Here is a 19055-nt window from a genome sequence, read left to right as displayed (position 1 = left end):
CTCAACTGACAGAGGAGTGGAAGATACATATACAGCAACAAAGTGTATTTTGTATTATGCACAGCTTAACTTTCAGATGACTAATTCCCCTGGGCACAAACTGAAGTGAATTGAGCCAAAGGAACAGGAGGGGGGAGGGCCATGGGCAGGATTAGAGATGGACACAGATATTCCCATCAGAAATATGAGCCGGCGCTGGCAGAGTGCACGTGTATCCGCGGCCTCCTGTGTGTAATCATGTTGCGAGTGTCGCCACAGCAAATCGGCTTCGAGTGGTTCATCTGGAACAAAGTGGCTCAGGAAACGAGCAGAAATGTGTTTACTTGCTCATGATGCTGAACCTTTAAAATCAGTTTAGGAAAGCACTGGCTCATGTGGGATCCACGTTCACAAAGCATTCGCAAGAGACAGATGCTTAACAGTGGCAACAAATAAAAACAACACATAAAAAGTGTATGCAAACGAATTGAAGGGGGGGGGGGAACTTTTGCATATTCAACATACTATAACAGTCGTACTTGAGCATGACGGGGGGGAATGTAACCAGCAGAATTATGCAAGCGCCCGCCGCAGAGTGAAAGTGTCCAGAGATTTTCCTGGAGCAAGCCACAGTGGCTCAGGTTATTCATTTTTCCTCATGTGACCACTGGTGATGACTGCAGAGAACTGGGACGGGTTCACCTCAGGCACAAGTGTCCAACATTCACTGTTTTCGCGATACAAGTAGTGTTGCTTTTCCACAGTTTCCTTCTTTTTTTTGTGTGTGTTTTTAACTCTACTCGACAGTGGCAAAGAAAGCATTACTAAATACAACAAAGCTTAAGTACAGCAAGTAACTGTTCAACTGAAAGAAAGTCAAGTAAAAGGAGGACTCGGAGGCCCACATTAGTCCAAGTGCTTCACGTGGGACCGCTGCAGAATGTTAAACTCACACACAGCGCAGTCGAACAAACTGTAAAACTAACAGCTAAAAGTGGCAACAAAAATAAAGGTTTCTGATCAGTGCATAATGGATATCAGCTCCATTTTTCTGTCTACATAACAAAATACATGTAGAAAAAAGTCCATCGTGACACAGTGAGCATACACAAAGAACGCCTGTGTATAGAATGATGGTGGTCAATGAGCTTGGCATGAGACAGTCCTGGGCCGGTGCCTTCCTTATTAAGTCACAGACAGAGTTCATTTATACAACCGACCAGAGCTGCAAAAACAGTTCCTTCAAATGTTGTACTGGACCAAAAGTCAGTGACAGAGGACAAGACGATGTTTCATGTGGGTATATGAAACTAGCTGTGGCATTTTTAGACTAGTTTTAACTGAAAACACTAACAATTTGTGAGGGGCTGTAAAGAAATGGACAAAATTTGGTCTGTTTAGGGGATTTGGTCACAAAAGGCAGTATTATCTTGAAAAAACACAAAATATCGACAACCACAGGGATTTAAGTGGAGCAAACATTAAAAAAAAAAACTAAAAACCCTGGAGTTGACCAATACAAAGTGTAGATCAGAACACAGGAAGCCAGGTGTTAGCTTAGTCCATTTCCTTTTAGCACATCCAAAGTGTAGGCAGCAACAGCCAGCGTTTGTCTTATTTTTTAGCTCTCTGTTTGGCCAGGTTTCTCATGAAGCAGCAGGTCACAGTCGAGATGATGATGATCCCAACAAACAACGCAGACGACACGCCCACAATCAGAGGAATGAGCAGCAGATCCTCAGCTGCAACAGAAAGAAAGCAAGAACGGGATTTACATTCGTTGCATATGTTCTCTAATTATGCGCTTGTCTTGTAATGCATGCTAAAATAACATTCTATACTAAAATCAACATAATATACTATATGCTAATAACATACTATGCATTAAAGGATTAGTTGGATCATAATTTATTTACATACATAACATTTATATAATAAGACCAAATACCTACACCTAAGTTTGACAGAGAGAAAAAATAAAAAAGGTAATTAAGAATTGACTTCGCAGCAAAGATTAAGTGTCTGAACAAGATTTATTTAACCCCCAAAAAGGGTCAAAGGAATTCCTGACATTTAGACAGCTGCATTTAATTTGGCTGAGCAAGAGGCATAAACGAAGAGGGCATTTCTTGAACTATGACCTCTGAGCGCTGCTGCATGGCCAAAAATTCAGAGCAGGGTTATTGGGGGCAGTCTCCACAAACACTGCTGCACTAAACGAGAAACTACTAACGTGAAAAAGATATAACTGACTTGGGAATGAAGAAACGTGTAACATAAACACAAACCACGCACTGGGTGTTTAAATTACAGGCACATGATGAGACAGTTAACTTCTGGTGGAGGGTTCGCCACCTGTTTGTCTAATGGAGATGTCATTGCTTTGTCTGGAATCGAATTAAATCAATCAACGGCATCTTCCTGGAGATATAGAACACCAGGCCGAATTACATGTCAGATCTGTGGAAAGATGACCCCACTTAAAGTAGAAATGCATGTTTTTCGAGGCACTTTAAGCAATGGAAAAACATCTACGTTGCATTATTCCATTACCGTCACATTTAATAGAATGGAAATGGACTGAATACAACGCATTTGTCATTGTCAGATAAAATCAACAATGAAATGCCGTTGAGCAAGTCCCAGGTCAAGCAGCCATAGATGACAGCGGTTATTAATGGGGTCAATTACATGGTGACGTGATCGCGTCGACAGTTTTAAAGATAAAAGCCGTTTTTCAGCGCGAGTCGTTTGTCAGAAGAAAGAGCAGTAAACAGTCCATGTCCAGGATGAAAGTGGTCCTCATAGAACATTTCAAACAAATAAAATGGAGACGAACAGATGGTGGACCAGACCCCAAAGTTACATAAGTTCTATCAGACAAAAAATGTTACGAGGCACCATTTATAGGCTTTAAAACTGTCAGACTTTCTTAAGCAGACTTACCCCGGGAAAAGAGATAAACAGTGACCGCGTTGGACTCCGCTTCCACGCCGGTGTTGTACCACGCGCCGTGCGGGTCCTGTCCCCAGGCGGTGGCGCGGCAGGCGTACAGGCCCTGGTCCTCACTGCGGGCCACGTGCACCCTGAGCCTGTAGCTCCTCACAGACAGCCGGTCCACGCTGACCTCACCGCTGTTGGAGAATATCTGGGACACGCCGTCGTGCCTCAAAGTCGCTACGGGCTCGGCGGCGACTTCGGGCGGTTGCTCGGGCAAAGCTGCGTCTAAGGATGGACGTTGGGTCGTCTTGGTGAGCGGGTCGGGGGTTGGCGAGCGCACCCACTGCACCTGCGCCTGGACCGGGCCTGTGGTTATGACGGTCACGTTGCAGATTAAAGTTATGGTGTTGCCTCTTTTCAACAGGGGCCCACGAGGACGCTGGGCCACCGCGGTGACACGCACATCTGTGGGAAAGGACGCCGCACAATTAGAGACATGCAATTGGTTTCAAACGGTAATAAATTATCAAATTATATGGATCAAAGGAGAGACTTTTGGGCTATTATTAGTTATTTTTAGTGCAAAGAGCATTAACCAGACAAATGGTCATCGATTCCTTGTTCTAACATCAACATTTAACATCAAAATCTAACATCAAAATCTAACATCAGCATCTAACAGCGATAGAAGCGATACAGCTATATCATTTTACAAAAAACGCTGGTTAGTTATGTTCAGTTGCTTAGGCCTTTGGTTGTATTGGTCAATAACTTTTTATATTAGATAAAAAATTAAAAAAGAGGTAACATATTCACCCTTATTCCGTAGGTTGACGGTGACTCCCTGAGAGTGCTGGGAGTAGATGGGTGCTGTAGATGGACTGAGGGTTGTGTCCGGAGCGTAAAAGCTGACCGCACATCGATAAGAGCCCGTGTCCGAGGGCTGCACTGAGAAATACTTGAGAGCGTATCGGGCGTCAGACACTTTCTCCAGCGAGCCCCGGCCTTGGCTCAGCTCGTCTCCCCAGCTCACCTCACCACTGGGGGTCATGCGGGCCAACTCCACCTAAAACAACAGAGGAACATTCAGCACTATGCAACACAGAACTACATTTGTTTCCAGTGACATGTGATCCTGAAGAGAATTCAAACAACTTAGGTTAGCAGACTTTTTAATACTACTGAAGTACTTCAAAAACGTATATAATAAATATAGCAGAATAACTCAACAACTTTACCTCTTTGCTTCTGGTGCCTTCACTGACCAACCACTGAACCAAAAGTCCATAGTTGATCTGGGACGGCAAACCCTGCACCTCACATTCCAGGACCAGGGGGGCGCCGATCTGCAGGGTCACTTCCCCCGAGGGCGAGGGCATCACTCTTATAATATCAGCTGCAATCAAAAATATATTTAAACATTCACATAAGATTTAAATGATATGGTATGTGTGAATTGAACACAAATTAAAACACATTCATATTATTGTCCATTTCACTCTTTTAGGTGAAGAGTAATAGAGCAGTTTCTAATTAAAGGCAGTTTGTTTTGTGGGAGTAAGACAGAGTACCAGGAGATAATAAGTAAATGATAAAATTGACATTATAATTTCAGCTCTAGGAGTAACTACATAACTCAACTGCGTTTTGCTTTAGTGCTCAATTAATGCAGAGATAATATTTCAATATCTGCAGACAGAAATGTGCACTATAATGGACACATTATCAGCAGAGACAAAGGGGACGTGGAAGCCCATTGTTTTAGAGTGCAGTGTTGAAAAAACTAAAGAAAACAAAAAACCTGGCCTAGAAGTTTGACCTGAATATACATTTATCTCTTATAGCTATATATATATATATATATATATATATATATATATATATATATATATATATATATATATATATATATATATATATATATATATATATATATATATATATATATATATAGCTATATATAGCTATATATATATATATATATATATATATATATATATATATATATATATATATATAGCTATATATATATATATATATATATATATATATATAGCTATATATATATATAGCTATATATATAGCTATATATATATAGCTATATAGCTATATATAGCTATATATATATAGCTATATAGCTATATATATATATATATATAGCTATATATATATATATATATAGCTATATATATATATATATAGCTATATATATATATAGCTATATATATATATATATATATATATATATATATATAGCTATATATATATATATATATATAGCTATATATATATATATATATATATATATATATATATATAGCTATATATATATATAGCTATATATAGCTATATATAGCTATATATATAGCTATATATATAGCTATATATAGCTATATATAGCTATATATAGCTATATATATAGCTATAATATATATAGCTATATATAGCTATATATAGCTATATATAGCTATATATAGCTATATATATAGCTATAATATATATAGCTATATATATATATATATATAGCTATATATATAGCTATATATATAGCTATATATATAGCTATATATATATAGCTATATATATATAGCTATATATATATATATAGCTATATATATATATATATATAGCTATATATATATATAGCTATATATATATATATATATAGCTATATATATATATATATATAGCTATATATATATATATATATATATATATATAGCTATATATATATATATATATATATATATATATATATATATATATATATATATATATAGCTATATATATATATATATATATATATATATATAGCTATATATATATATATATATATAGCTATATATATATATATATATATATATATATAGCTATATATATATAGCTATATATATATATATATATATATAGCTATATATATATATATATATATAGCTATATATATATATATATATATATATAGCTATATATATATAGCTATATATATATATATATATATATATAGCTATATATATATATATATATATATATATATAGCTATATATATATATATATATATATATATATATAGCTATATATATATATATATAGCTATATATATATATATATATAGCTATATATATATATATAGCTATAGCTATATATATATATATAGCTATATATATATATATAGCTATATATATATATATATATATATATATATAGCTATATATATATATATATATATATAGCTATATATATATATATATATATATATATATATATATAATATATATATATATATATATATATATATATAGCTATATATATATATAGCTATATATATATATATATATATATATATAGCTATATATATATATAGCTATATATATATATATATAGCTATATATATATATAGCTATATATATATATATAGCTATATATATATATAGCTATATATATATATAGCTATATATATATATATATATATATTTTTTTTTTTTTTTTTTTTTAATATGTATGTATACTAGATTATACTTGTATTTAGCTAATGCTAAATTATTAGAAGCTCTTGAACATCTCTCTGCCACTCGTGCTCGTGTCCCACATGTTGACCGGGACGAGAGTGGTCTGACCCTTGTGTGATTTGTTAAGCACACTCTGAGTTCTCTGCACAAGTAAACGTAGTGTGTATGGCTCTTACAGTAACAACTGGGCAGCGCTGCATGACAACTGGCACATATCCAGCTGCTAAGCCAGTCGACTATCCAACTGTCACAACTAAAGGAAAGTTGAGCTTTTGTCCTTCTACATCTCAAACTGCTCCACCACAGTTTATCAGTGCAACATACTTATTGTACTGGTTGACAAAGGGAGTTTTTCATCAGCCTTTAACGAAATATTTGATGTAATTCATTTAAGTCAATGGAACCTAATAGTTCCGCCCACTTCAAAGGAAATGAATGTCACATTCATTTTCCCAAAACACTTTCAAAAATGTACCAGCAAGCTGATTTGATTCAGCTTTCAAACGTTTGTATATATTTTTTAGAAAAGCCAATTGGAAAAATGAATTGGGAAATTGACTTCAAGGACCTTGAGGCGGGCGGTCAATAGGCCTGCGCAGATCCCATCAGAGTCCATCGATGGTAGAGTTTCCGGTTTAACCCTATTGGTCTGCACGAGGCTGCTGGGCATGTTTCTACACTCTCATTGGACACTTCCACTTTCATCAATCATCCAGACGAGGACCCTCATCCATGGCAACATTTTGATGCTTGATGACTGGTCATATTTCACAGCCCTGTTTCATATACAGAGCACCGATGGGCCCATGCCAACATAAGCACTGTTTGGCACACTTTGTGGTTGTACTGACCTAGTTCATTGACAGTCAAATTGCCAATATCCAGCTTCCTCTGTGCGATCTTCTGCCAGGATCGATCAGGGTCCCGGATCCATTGAGAGGCCTCACAGAAATACGAGCCCCTGTCTTCCGGCCGCACCCCTCTCATCCTCATCACGTACAGGTCCTGTCCGCCCTCCACGTTCCTCTTCTCCAGAGTGATCTCTCCATCGTCATAGCGCCTCTGGTACGGCCCTCCGGGGACGACCCCCAGCATCTTGTCAATGGAGATGATCTCTGCATCGTCACCTGTCTCGCCGCGCTTCCCGAACACGACGGACAGATGAGTGAGCTGTTCCGATCGGATACTCGCCGAGCAAGTCAGAGTTAATTCAGCCCCCTCTGGCAGTGGCTGTCCCGTGAGCGAGCGAGAGAAGCTGATCTGCAGTGTGTCAGGAATCACTGCGGGCAAACAAAAGGACAGACAAATTACATTATGTGTCACTGCAGCAGACAGACGGATGAAAATACACCCGATTGTATTTGCTGTGCCTCGCTATATCAATAAATCCTCTCATTCAGGGCACAGACTATAGTGAAAAGAAGTTATGCACATTTCACGTTGAGAGGAACGACCTTTAAAAGTACAAAGCTTCAGGAAACAGAGCATCAAGGTGAATACTTGAAGTGAGTCTGGCTCGAAATATCGGTTGGATTGAGCGGAAGAAATGATTCACATTCCACACACAAAGATGTCTGTAACCTAAAAATGTTTACGTAGACAATATTATAGCAGACAATATTATGTCAAGCCAACAGAAACGTGTTAAACTTATTTGTTTAGAGGTTCAATTATCAGACAGATAAGAAATCTTTGTAAAATTATCACCATCTTAGACCTTCATTTGAAAATTTACGACATTTCTTTTTTCATTTTTATTTTTAATCTGCTCTTTTTATGGCATTTTTTTCCCATAAACAATGTACTTGATATTCAACAGTCACAATATTATCTAAAATGTCGATATATTGCTCACCTCTACTGCACAATGTAATGAAGTTGTTGTGGTGTTGATCGTAAACAGACTGAATAAGAGGAAATAGGAAAATCGCCTTTGTGTCAGTGCAGCTTTGTCCCACTCTGTTATTACATGCAGTAAAGGGTGGGCACTATATCAAACTGTAGATAATAATATTATCTACAGTAATGTTGTATTTAAAGTCTATATATGACGAGTCACACTACACATTTCACTAAAACATAGAGAACACAATTTGATTTCAGATTTGACTTGACAGTTGCCTATTTGTCCACAGTTTACTTCCTGGTTACTGGTTAGAGTTACTTCCTGGTTTGACAGTTGACAGTGAATATGACAGAGCCATACTGAAAACAAGAGCCATAAAAATGACAATAGTTATGATTTGGCAAGCAACACCATATTACACCCTTTATTTTGTTGAACGATTGTTTACGCTGAACTGACACACCTTTCTGACAGTTTAAATAGTCTGTGTTTATAATAACATGTCGCAGATGGATGACAACAGGCTCTTTTATTACTTTATTTTTAAACATTTCGGAAGTCAATTAACGGAAGTCAAACTATGGTAATTGTTTACCAAAGGCGCCGTCCCACCAAACTAATTCAACTGGTCATATAGACTTTAATATACATTTGAAATGGAAACGCTGCATATTGTTGTTAAAAATGTTACAAAAAGAGCTGATTAAAAAAAAAAGAAGATGAAAGGTTGCATTGGGAAGTGTGTAAAGTAATATTTCTACACTTTTGTGAAACAGTTTTACAGACATTTCACATTTGTCTGATAGTTAACCCTCAACGAATACTTTAGTTTCAACACTTTTCTGTTGGATTGACATCAATATATATACATTTTTGCCAATATCCCCCACATGGTAGAATTACCCACATGACACCTTTGACACGGTTACAAAAGTTCAAACAGACAAACCTTTAACAATGACCAGGCTGCTGTAGTTGCCCTGGTAGGTGGTGTCCGTGCTGGGCGTGTAGCACTCGTACTTGCCCTGGTCCTCGGTGCGCAGCCTGTGGATCACCAGCCGGACCCGATCCCCCGCGTCCCTCTCCACCCTCACCTCGCCGTTCCTCACGCGCGACTGAAACGGGGCGTAGGGGAAGCCCGGGTCCCTGGTGGAGATGACCCCCATCTGCAGCCCGCCCGCGTCGTCCCGGTACAAGAACCACTCGAACTCCTGCGTCCGCGAGCCCTCGAACCCCGACACCACGCACGGCAGGGACACGGGGAAGCCTGCCACGCGGTACAGGGGCCCGGCGGGGAGGGTGACGTCCCGGCAGACGGCGGACTGGAAAACTGGTGGAGGAAAGTGAAGCGTGAGGACAGAGATGCGCTCTAAGCAACAGCGGCGGCACTGGTCTGGGCTACAGCGCTCGCAGCACAACCAGCCGTCAATCAATACGCTGATGAATGACTCACAGGAAGCCAATACTTTAAATGACAGAGTACAAATCTTTGTCTGGGTCCAGGCCAGCTCACTAGAAGCACATTAACAACATATTGCTTATTCGACGGCGTTAAACACTTTGAATAATTGAAATCCCCATTATAGGTGCTATTTAGTTTGAATGTTCTGTGATTCTCAGTCATGTTTTAACACAGTACACTCGACTCACACAGCAGTGGACTAAAATCACCTCGTCAGCCACAAGTTGTATTTCCTAAAGAGTTAAAATACAGAGCTCTGTTTATCCAGGCTTACGGTTTAGAACCAGGCTACATCGTGTCTGGAGCGCTTGACTACATAGACTCACACTTTGTTCCACAGAAATGAGAAAACATCTTTAAGAGGAGACGGTTTCCACATTGTGTATTTCATTATGCAGATTGTTTCAGAATCAGAAAACGTTTGATTGCCACTGTCAGTGAACAACATTCACAATGTAGGAACCTGTTTTGGTGTTAAAGGTGCAACATACAACAATGAAGAAGAATATCAAAGTATATGAAATAAGGCATGCGTAAAGTAAGAATTTACTAATAAATGGGATAAAAAAAGACTTGGTCTGAGTACAAAAGGTAATGAAGGTACTCTCCCTCACTCACAACATTCAAATCCCGCCTAAAAACATACCTCTTCACCCAAGCCTATGACCTCCCCTACCCCTAGCCTCCTCTACCCCATTGCCTACTCTTCTACCCCCTGTTACATCCCCATCTTTTTCTCTCTACTTCTTCTTGTTCATTTTATCTGTATATTAATGTGTATTGTACGTGCTGTCCCCCCCTGTCTGTAAATACCCCCCCTTTTTTATATATGTTCAGCGTCTTTGGGTCACTGAAAAGCGCTATATAAATAAAAGTTATTATTATTATTATTATAAATCCGATACTGTTCTTAGGCTAAACCAAGACAATACAAATGCTAAATCATTTGTTCAAGGACCAGTAAAAATGTAGTGCAAAAATGCTCTTGTTGGCATTTTGCCAGATTATTTATCGAGTTTGTTGCAGATCAGATCAAGTTGTCACCGCTTGAAGTCTCAGGACATTTTTGTCTCACAGTCTCATTGTGTCAACACAGAGACAGTTAAAAAGGCTTTCAGCAAGTTTGCGTTTCGCGCCACAGGAGACTTTTTAAATGATTTTTAAAGAACTGGTCAATGACGACCTGCAGTGCCAATTAACTTGTTTCACATAATTTTATCTCATATTTTATGTGTAAATGTGTTTTTATGTATTGATTAATTCTATTGAATGTTTTATTTGTGTTATTAGTATCCTGTGTTTGCTTGTTGTGTATTTTGTGCTGTGTTTTAACAGGGGACACATGAAAAAGAGAACTTTTCTATTAGGTTTTCCCTGTATAAATTAATAAAATTAAAATTAATGAATACAATGTTTTTTTTAAACGATTTGGACAATAATACATGATCAAAAGCAGACAGAACACTTTTTAGACCAAAGGTGCTGAAAAGCACTTTTTTCCTACTGTTAGAGGTAAAATGTTCAGCTTTTCTGGAGTGTCAGAAGTGAAGACCACATGAAAGATTGATGAGGCGTCGCTCATGATTTATTTAAGCCTTTCACTGCAGTGTCTGCAAAGATTTGAAAATGAATGTACAAAGAGTAGAATATGATTAAATGCTTGTGTGACTCTGGTGGACTGGACAGACATGTGTGTGAAGACTTAAGGCCTCTGCAAACACTGGTTTATTTCATTAGAGACAAACTAATCTACAAAAAGAACAAGGGCCAAAGCAGAGCACATTTTACCACTTTTTATGGAAGCACACCATCTAGTCAGTGACAGATTAGTTATTTCTATATTTTTCATTCAAACAATGACCAGGCATAAATCCTATGCAAAAATGACATACAAATGTAGAGCGGCAACAATAAATCTGGATAATTATGACTAGTCCATTCTTATTTTGATCATTGTAATTATTATCTGGGTGAGGGCTGTCACTGATGACACAGACGTCTTAAATACATTATCAGCCTCATAATGGTTGAAACATTTCAGATTTCCATCAATAATAGACATTTTTTCTAAATATTCTAAAAGTTCTCAGTCACCATATTTCAACCTTAATTTATGGTTAGATGTATTTACATTTCAGAAGGGCTCAGGGAATGTTCATTATTAAGTCTGAAAGACACATGACATGTCACCAAATACCAAATGATTTGTGATAAACCTCAAATTAACAAATTGCACAAGGCAGCACTGCCTTGACCTCACCCAACATGTATAATTACCATAGTAAACAGTTGAACAACAGGTAATACTAGCTGGGTGCGTTTTGGCTCCGTGTACTTCTTACAGTACTTGCAACTACTGGAGCTCCGTCATGACCCGAGCCTCATAATGACAAGAGGGACTAGAGGAAGGCTTAAGCGGATCAAGTCCTAATTAACACTGGGCCAGGCCTGATATGGGACGGGACGGGGGGGGACCATGATTGGGACAATGCTCACTCCGGATTAGACACTAGGAAGAAAACGAGGTGCAACTGTCTGAGACCCGAGGCAGAACATCAGGTCCAGAAGAAGTCGAGATGGTTCATTTGATATATATATAATTATTCTATCTCCTTTTATTTATATCCTGACGTCAAACTCTTCCAACAGGTGTCCAAAATGACGTTCTAAACATTCCTGTTCTTGGAGAGTTAATTAAGGCAACCGATTACGTGATTTCAGCAACTAAATATACAGTAAAGTGTGTAAGTAGGGAGGACAGCAGTATGTGTGTATGTCAGTGCAGTACTGCGTGTACAAGTACATGAGTCACACTACATTTGGCAATAGATCATCCTATAACTAGGCGTGTGTCACCGGTTTCAGCATGAACAAAACCAAGGTGATGTGCAGTATAAACACCACAGTGAGCTAAATGAAAAGTTAGAGGTGTGTTTACTGCAGAATATATAAAGATAAGCTCAGATCATGTCAGTTTATGGAGTTCACTTTACTACAGACACAAACACCTGCCCACTGAAGAGGCTTGTGTGCATCATAAACGCAAATGCTTATAATAAATAACATTTTTACAGGTTATTCGAGCCCTAGTAGTTGCAAAATGAAGCTCAGATTATGCACACTTTGCTGCAATATATAATACAAGATGTTTTTTGGCAGAGGAGTAACACAGCATCCACACAGCACGGACCACTCACCGCCATGAAGCAGCACGAGCAATGCCGCCGCCTTCATCGGGGTCGTAGTGGTGGTGGTCCTCCTCATCATCCTCATCATCATCCTCATCTCTGCCGTTGTCCCGCTGGAATTACGTCGTAGATGTCTCGATGTGCGTCTCCGCGTCCCCCGGTCACCGCACAATGGACTCGCGCTGCACGGGCACGACGACAGAATGAAACAGTATTACCACAAATGCATGAGAATCACTTGCAGTATTATTCCCGACACGCGCGCACGGTCAGAAGCGTTGAGCGGTGTTTAAACGGTGCACGGAGCTGGGGGGGGGAATGAATTACCGGTACCGTCATCGTGCACGGACGCGTTCGATCAGCGGGACGACGCCTCCATTGTATCCCCTGGTTTGAGTTCAGATTATGCCGCTTGATCAGACGTGCAGTGTGCGCGGGGAGGAGGAGGAGGCTGCTGGAGACGTCCCGGGGCGGGCTGTGGGAGGAGGGAACCGTGGAGGAACCAGGCGTGCGCGCACAAAATGGGGAGGGACGCCGAACGGCAACGGAAGAAGTGACGGCGCCATCTGTGGGCGAACAGCGGTGGCGACGCAGATGTTTAAAAACAAGTACGGGTTGTCGCCACAAGAGGGAGCCAAATGTTCAGTTATTCCATGTCACGCGTTATTATGACATCAGACAGGACGTGGCGTAATGTAAATGAAGTTTATAGCATTTTTATTTATTATTGATTGTTTTTAATGTGATGGTTCAACAGTAAATATGTGGACATAGTAAGCCGATTTTTATTCTTATTGTTTTATCTTATACCTTCTTTTTTATTTTTTTATCCTATAGCAGATTTTTTTGTTTAATTGTTTTTCTTTTTGATTTATACATGTTGTTTATGATGGACTGGATGAATGTTAATTAAGTTTATAGCATTTTATTTATTATTGATTGCTTTTAATGTGATGATTCAACTGTAAATGTGTGGACATAGTAAGCCTATTTTAATTCTTATTGTTTTATCTTATACCTTATTTTATTTTTTATTTTTTTTTATCCTATAGCAGATTTTTTTGTTTAATTGTTTTTCTTTTTGATTTGTATATGTTGTTTATGAAGGACTGGATGAATGTAAATTAAGTTTATAGCATTTTATTTATTATTGATTGTTTTTAATGTGTAGTGATAGTATAAAATTATAATGTTTTGGTACATTAATCGTCACGAACACTTCCTAAACACTGTCACTTTAACCATAATTGAATCACGCACTGCACTGTTCACTTTCTGCATTACATCTGTAGATTCAACTGTAAATCTGTGGACATAGTAAGCCTATTTTTATTCTTATTGTTTCATATTATAGCTTATTTAGTATTTTTTTTATCCTATAGCAGATTTTTTTTTTGTTTAATTGTTTTCTTTTTGACTTTGATAGGTTGTTTTATCATTGTTCATTGTTTTACGTTGCACCGAATCACACATCTTTGTGAATTCTGTTCAATGACTATTGCAATAAACCTTTTCTGATTCTGATTCTGATTATAGTAGGCTAAGTGCATGATGACAATGGGCTACAGTAGAGCCTGTTACCAAGTATAAAGGTTTGAATGTAGCAAAGATTAAGATAAGATATGATAAGACAAGATATTCCTTTATTGTCCACACATGGGGAAATTTCATTGTTGCAGCGCAGGAAGATACAGAGGAAAAGGACAGATCACTTATAGGAAGTTTGAAAAACACTCTTAATAGAAGAACTCTTATAAACAAAAACTCCTGTGAAAAAACCTCTCATATGTTAATAGGGAATGGAGGGGGGAAAATATCCAGTGTAGGGGAAAACAGTAAACTGCACTGTACTCAAAGTTGTCTTCTATAATTAAAAAAAAGAATATAAAACACATAAAAGACCTTTCTGCCACAAGATGGCGACAACATTCATTTTGACGAGCTCACGCCATGACGAGGGCTACAAAGTCCTCAAAGCTACAAAATGAGTGTGGAAATGCATTAATAATTACGTTGAATATAAAGCACAAAGTGAACGCCAATATAAAACAGCTACACAAACCCAACACTCTGATTTCCTCATCCAAACTAACAGTGAGGCTTTTCACATAAAAATGCTGATGAGCTGAGAATGATGTAAAACAGCAAGAAAACCAGTCAACATATCTGTGGCTTCAAAATGGCACCACAGTTACAGCCATGGTTTCTCCTCTTTTCCCCCTTTTCCTTCCAAAACTACTAACATTTTTTTATATTAATACGCCAATACATTTCATTTTCATAAAGTAATTCATAATAAAGTGTAACAGGGCAATACTGTCCTGTCTGTGAGGCTATGATGCTCATCAAATCACAGCTAAGGACTCATATAGGCAACATACTACAACCTATGCTTCATGCCTTGTCTCCGATGCCCTCATTTAAGGCATAACGTACGGCATAACGGAAACATGAATGTGGCTGGGCACATGTGATTAGGAAGTCCTGGGTTATTATGCAGGGGCCTTCTGGGGGATGGCACTGACACAGAGTAAACTTCCTCACTCTCACAGCTGCCAATACATCACACATTTGAACCGAATTGGGCAGACAGCTCGGACCCAGCTCAAATAAGATCTGTAATGACGGGTCTCGGTTTACTGTACTTCTGTTTGAATATGATTTATGACAAGCAAGGAAACCCAAACAAGATTTTTTTTGAATCTCATATCACTTTTGGATGTAACCAATGACACAGATAGTAGGCTACGTCTATGCAAGCGTCCTCCACAGGTGGATCTGCTCTCAAACCCATGTTTTATTAGGAGTGCAGATGAAGCCGCCAACCTGCTGCAACTGAAAATGCAGCATTTTCTCTAACAAAATGCAGCATTTTCTCTAACAAAATGCAGCATTTTCTCTAACAAAATGCAGCATTTTCTCTAACAACTAAAAAAATATTCTACATGGCATATAGATAAATATATTTATTTATTTACTAGTGATCCTCTCACCTTGTGCCTTCACTCCCACTCTGTCTCCAAGCGGGCCCGGACAGACTAAACTGTGACCTAGTGGAGACTGTCTCTAATTACCTCCACCCCAGTCACTAAAGTCCTGTCGTCACTGGACCCATCACCGTGTGTGGCATCAGTATACATACACGAGCTCGCGCCTGCTCTGTTTATCCTTCTACAACATTGTTTTTATTGCCAATATTTCTTTTTGGCTCTGTTTGTTTAATGTCTGCGCATGGACAATTGGAAACCATTGAATTCCATGGAGAGACATAGATATATACATAGATTATCTTTCCCAACATACAGTATACAGCCCATTTAGTTTCTCTGTGCCCCAGAACACCTCACTCACCGTCAGTAGTGACTGGGGTGAACGCACCAGTGCTAGACCAAACACCAGGTACAGCTAATTTACTGCAGACAGGATATTAATAACTCTCTCAAAGGGCTTCTGGTCATGTATGGTTTCCTGTCTTTATTACACAATGTAACAACAATGTTTAGTTAAGCATTTGACCACATAGTTTGATTTAGTTTGGTCACTGTCTGAGACGGTAATGTGTGAGCTTGATCAGTCAGTTTTTCTTGGAATCGACACATTGGGTTAAAATATCACCACAAAAAGAAAAGAGTGATGCTATAAGAGGAAAAGCAGATGTCATGCTATAGTATGTTGAATGATTTTACAGTTTTCCATCATGTTCAGCTATACATAAAAGAAATGATTAACACACATCCAACTGCTCAAATTAATACAAAGAAGAAAATACAGTTTAAATAAAATGTTGATGAATGGTCAATTTGATTAATTAAATTTTATCCCAAAGCAGCAAAGAGTATTTGTAATAGTAAGGATAAAAATCTTAGCACTTTTAGCAGTTGTACTACTGTACAAAGATGCTATAGTACCAAACATCCAAACAGAGCACTTCGCTCTCTAAATGCTGGATGCCGGTGGTCCCAAGAGTCTCTAAAAACACAGTAGGAGGTAAGTAGGTAGGAGGTATTTAGGAGGTATTTAGCAACCTTCTCTGGTGTTTTATGGCAGTTGGTATCCAAGCGTTACATTGAACATTAGTCAATATTTTAGTTCATCTGTAGTCTGTTCACATGTTCTTCTCCTTCTCCCACTCCTCTCGGAGAGTGGTACTGAGTCAGACCCTGCTGATGCTACTCCAGTGATGACTGCACCCTAGAGGTCCCCCCCATCTGACCACCCTGACCTGAAGTGGATAAACTCTCTCTACATTAGACGAGCCACACCCACAATCTCTATCTGCAAATGGATGCGTGTCAGTCCTGGACCGTCTGTAGCCTGTCCATGTCCATGGCAGTAGGATCGCTCCTTCACTGTGGTTCTCTCCGAGGTTTCTACTTTTTCCCATTGGGTTTTTGTAGTTTTTCCTCAACGAGAAGCAGGGTCTAAGGACAGGGAATGCTCTGGGACAGTTATCTATTTCCTTTATTACTGTTCCATTTGTTTCATTATTTAATCTGCTTCTCTAATATTCAATCACTTTCTGTTGATTAAATCAACAACTCTGGGACACCCACCGAGGCATTGACTGTTGTGATTTTGGAAATAAATAGAATTTAATTTAAATTAACTATAGATTCTGTTATAAAACTAATATGGGAAATAGATGCATTTGGATTTTGCACCTTGTCTTAGGATTCTACTTCAATTGAGTTAATAGTATACAGGAATACGGATTTGCAGCTAACATCTACACAGTACATACAGTAATAGAAATGAGTGGTAGTTCTCTTGAGCATTAGGAGTGGTCTCCAACAGTCCAATTGGATTGGGACGTGGATTTCAGCCGGCTACCACAGAATACTGTCCAACAGATACACAAACACAATGTCTAATGGGCATTTTGGTGAACATGGGGAGAGACAGAGCAGTGGCGAGGAGCAGGAGATGATATGAGAGGTCCATAGAGAGAATTGGATACAGATGCAGTGGTCTTTCCCCTCTCTCAAGCGCACAACCACACAACAAAGACAGGACATGGGCCAGAGCTTGTGTGGGGCTGAGGTGATGATACATGAGCTTACATTTAAGAGCAAAATGGACATATTTAATGGATAAAACGTGGGCAATGATTTAAAACAGTCCAGTTACCAGTTCATTTTTATCAACAGCTACTGTTCATTCACGGTGTCTCCTCTTACTGCTTGTACAGAATCACGTGCTGGAGTATATCTTATGCTCTATCTGATCATATTTGTGTTTGTTTCAATCACAGGTAACTGCCACTGAAATCAAGTGGCTGAACGTCCAGCACTCTCACTTCACAGCAAGCAACTCCCCGGCGGCGTGGGGGGTTTATGTGTGGAGTTTCCATGTTCTCCATGCACAATTCAAGGTCTGGAGGTTGGTCCCTGGGCCCCAGGATGGGTCAAATGAAGAGGATAATTTAGAACAGTGAGACAAAGTATACCATTTATACATATTATACTATTACTTCTAAATCATGTTTTCAGCACAACTGAGCAACCACGTTGGTTTTAAACTCTATATAATGATCTTTTTTTCCCCCCTAAAAGTATTATGAAGGGAAAAAACAATATTTATTTTCTAATGCTAAAGTAACTGCAATGTAAAGCTAACATCTGGAAAGTCTACTAGTCCACATTGAAACCACTTGTGTTTCTGTGACAGCCGAGCTTGTGCCCATCCACAGCAGTGAAACAATACATTATTCATACATTAAGATGCATATATTTTGCACAGCCCATGTGTAGTGATCACAAGTTGCCCACCTGTGTGCAGTCTTCCCTTATGCACAGGCACAGCTCTGCACCAGTGTAATTAAAGCTGAGTGGGTGTATGCTGGTGCTGCTGCCACTGCTGCCGCTGCTGCTGCTGCTGCTGCTGCTTGTGCTGGTGGTTAAGGCAGAGGACCAAAGGGGGTCCAACACAGACAGACGCCGGCGCTGGTTTGGAGCACAGCCCGAGGACTGTGGCTGGCTGATGCTGGAGGAACTTAGAGGGGAAGTAAAGGAAGAATGATCAATGACAGTACACACATATGAGCACAAAGAGCTACTTTAAGAGTCCATGAAGTTTCTGGTAATTTCAAGACATATCCAAGACTGTTGTGGAAAATAATATGTTTTATTGATATT

At 38.6% G+C, this 19055-nt stretch overlaps 1 protein-coding gene across 1 annotated transcript; it reads right to left on the bottom strand.

Moving 5' to 3' along the window:
• Positions 1-1565: 1565 nt before the first annotated feature.
• Positions 1566-12986, bottom strand: igsf8 (immunoglobulin superfamily, member 8). The gene is made up of 7 exons (XM_072451705.1): positions 12931-12986; positions 9221-9601; positions 7277-7705; positions 4158-4315; positions 3736-3985; positions 2926-3384; positions 1566-1721 (listed from the first exon to the last, which is right to left on the bottom strand). Exons 1-7 carry the CDS (start codon positions 12965-12967, stop codon positions 1594-1596), a joined length of 1842 nt encoding a protein of 613 aa, XP_072307806.1. The 5' UTR covers positions 12968-12986; the 3' UTR covers positions 1566-1593.
• Between the last annotated feature and the right edge of the window lie 6069 nt (positions 12987-19055).

The sequence above is a fragment of the Eucyclogobius newberryi genome, unplaced genomic scaffold (genome assembly GCF_026437365.1).
Source record: "Eucyclogobius newberryi isolate DKJ021-1_F unplaced genomic scaffold, fEucNew1.0.hap1 SCAF_19, whole genome shotgun sequence".
Classification (NCBI taxonomy): Eukaryota; Metazoa; Chordata; class Actinopteri; order Gobiiformes; family Gobiidae; genus Eucyclogobius; species Eucyclogobius newberryi.
The sequence above is the reverse complement of the archived record's forward strand: the minus strand, read 5'-3'. Positions and strand labels throughout refer to the sequence as shown.

What these genes read in the sequence shown, in the direction of transcription:
- igsf8 (XM_072451705.1), bottom strand. Translation starts at nt 12,967, where the DNA reads ATGAAGGCGGCGGCATTGCTCGTGCTGCTTCATGGCG. An exon ending in GCTCGTGCTGCTTCATGGCG is followed by an intron (nt 9,602 to 12,930) that starts GTGAGTGGTCCG and finishes TTCCTCCACCAG; the next exon opens with TTTTCCAGTCCGCCGTCTGC. An exon ending in CGTCAACCTACGGAATAAGG is followed by an intron (nt 3,385 to 3,735) that starts GTGAATATGTTA and finishes CCTTTCCCACAG; the next exon opens with ATGTGCGTGTCACCGCGGTG.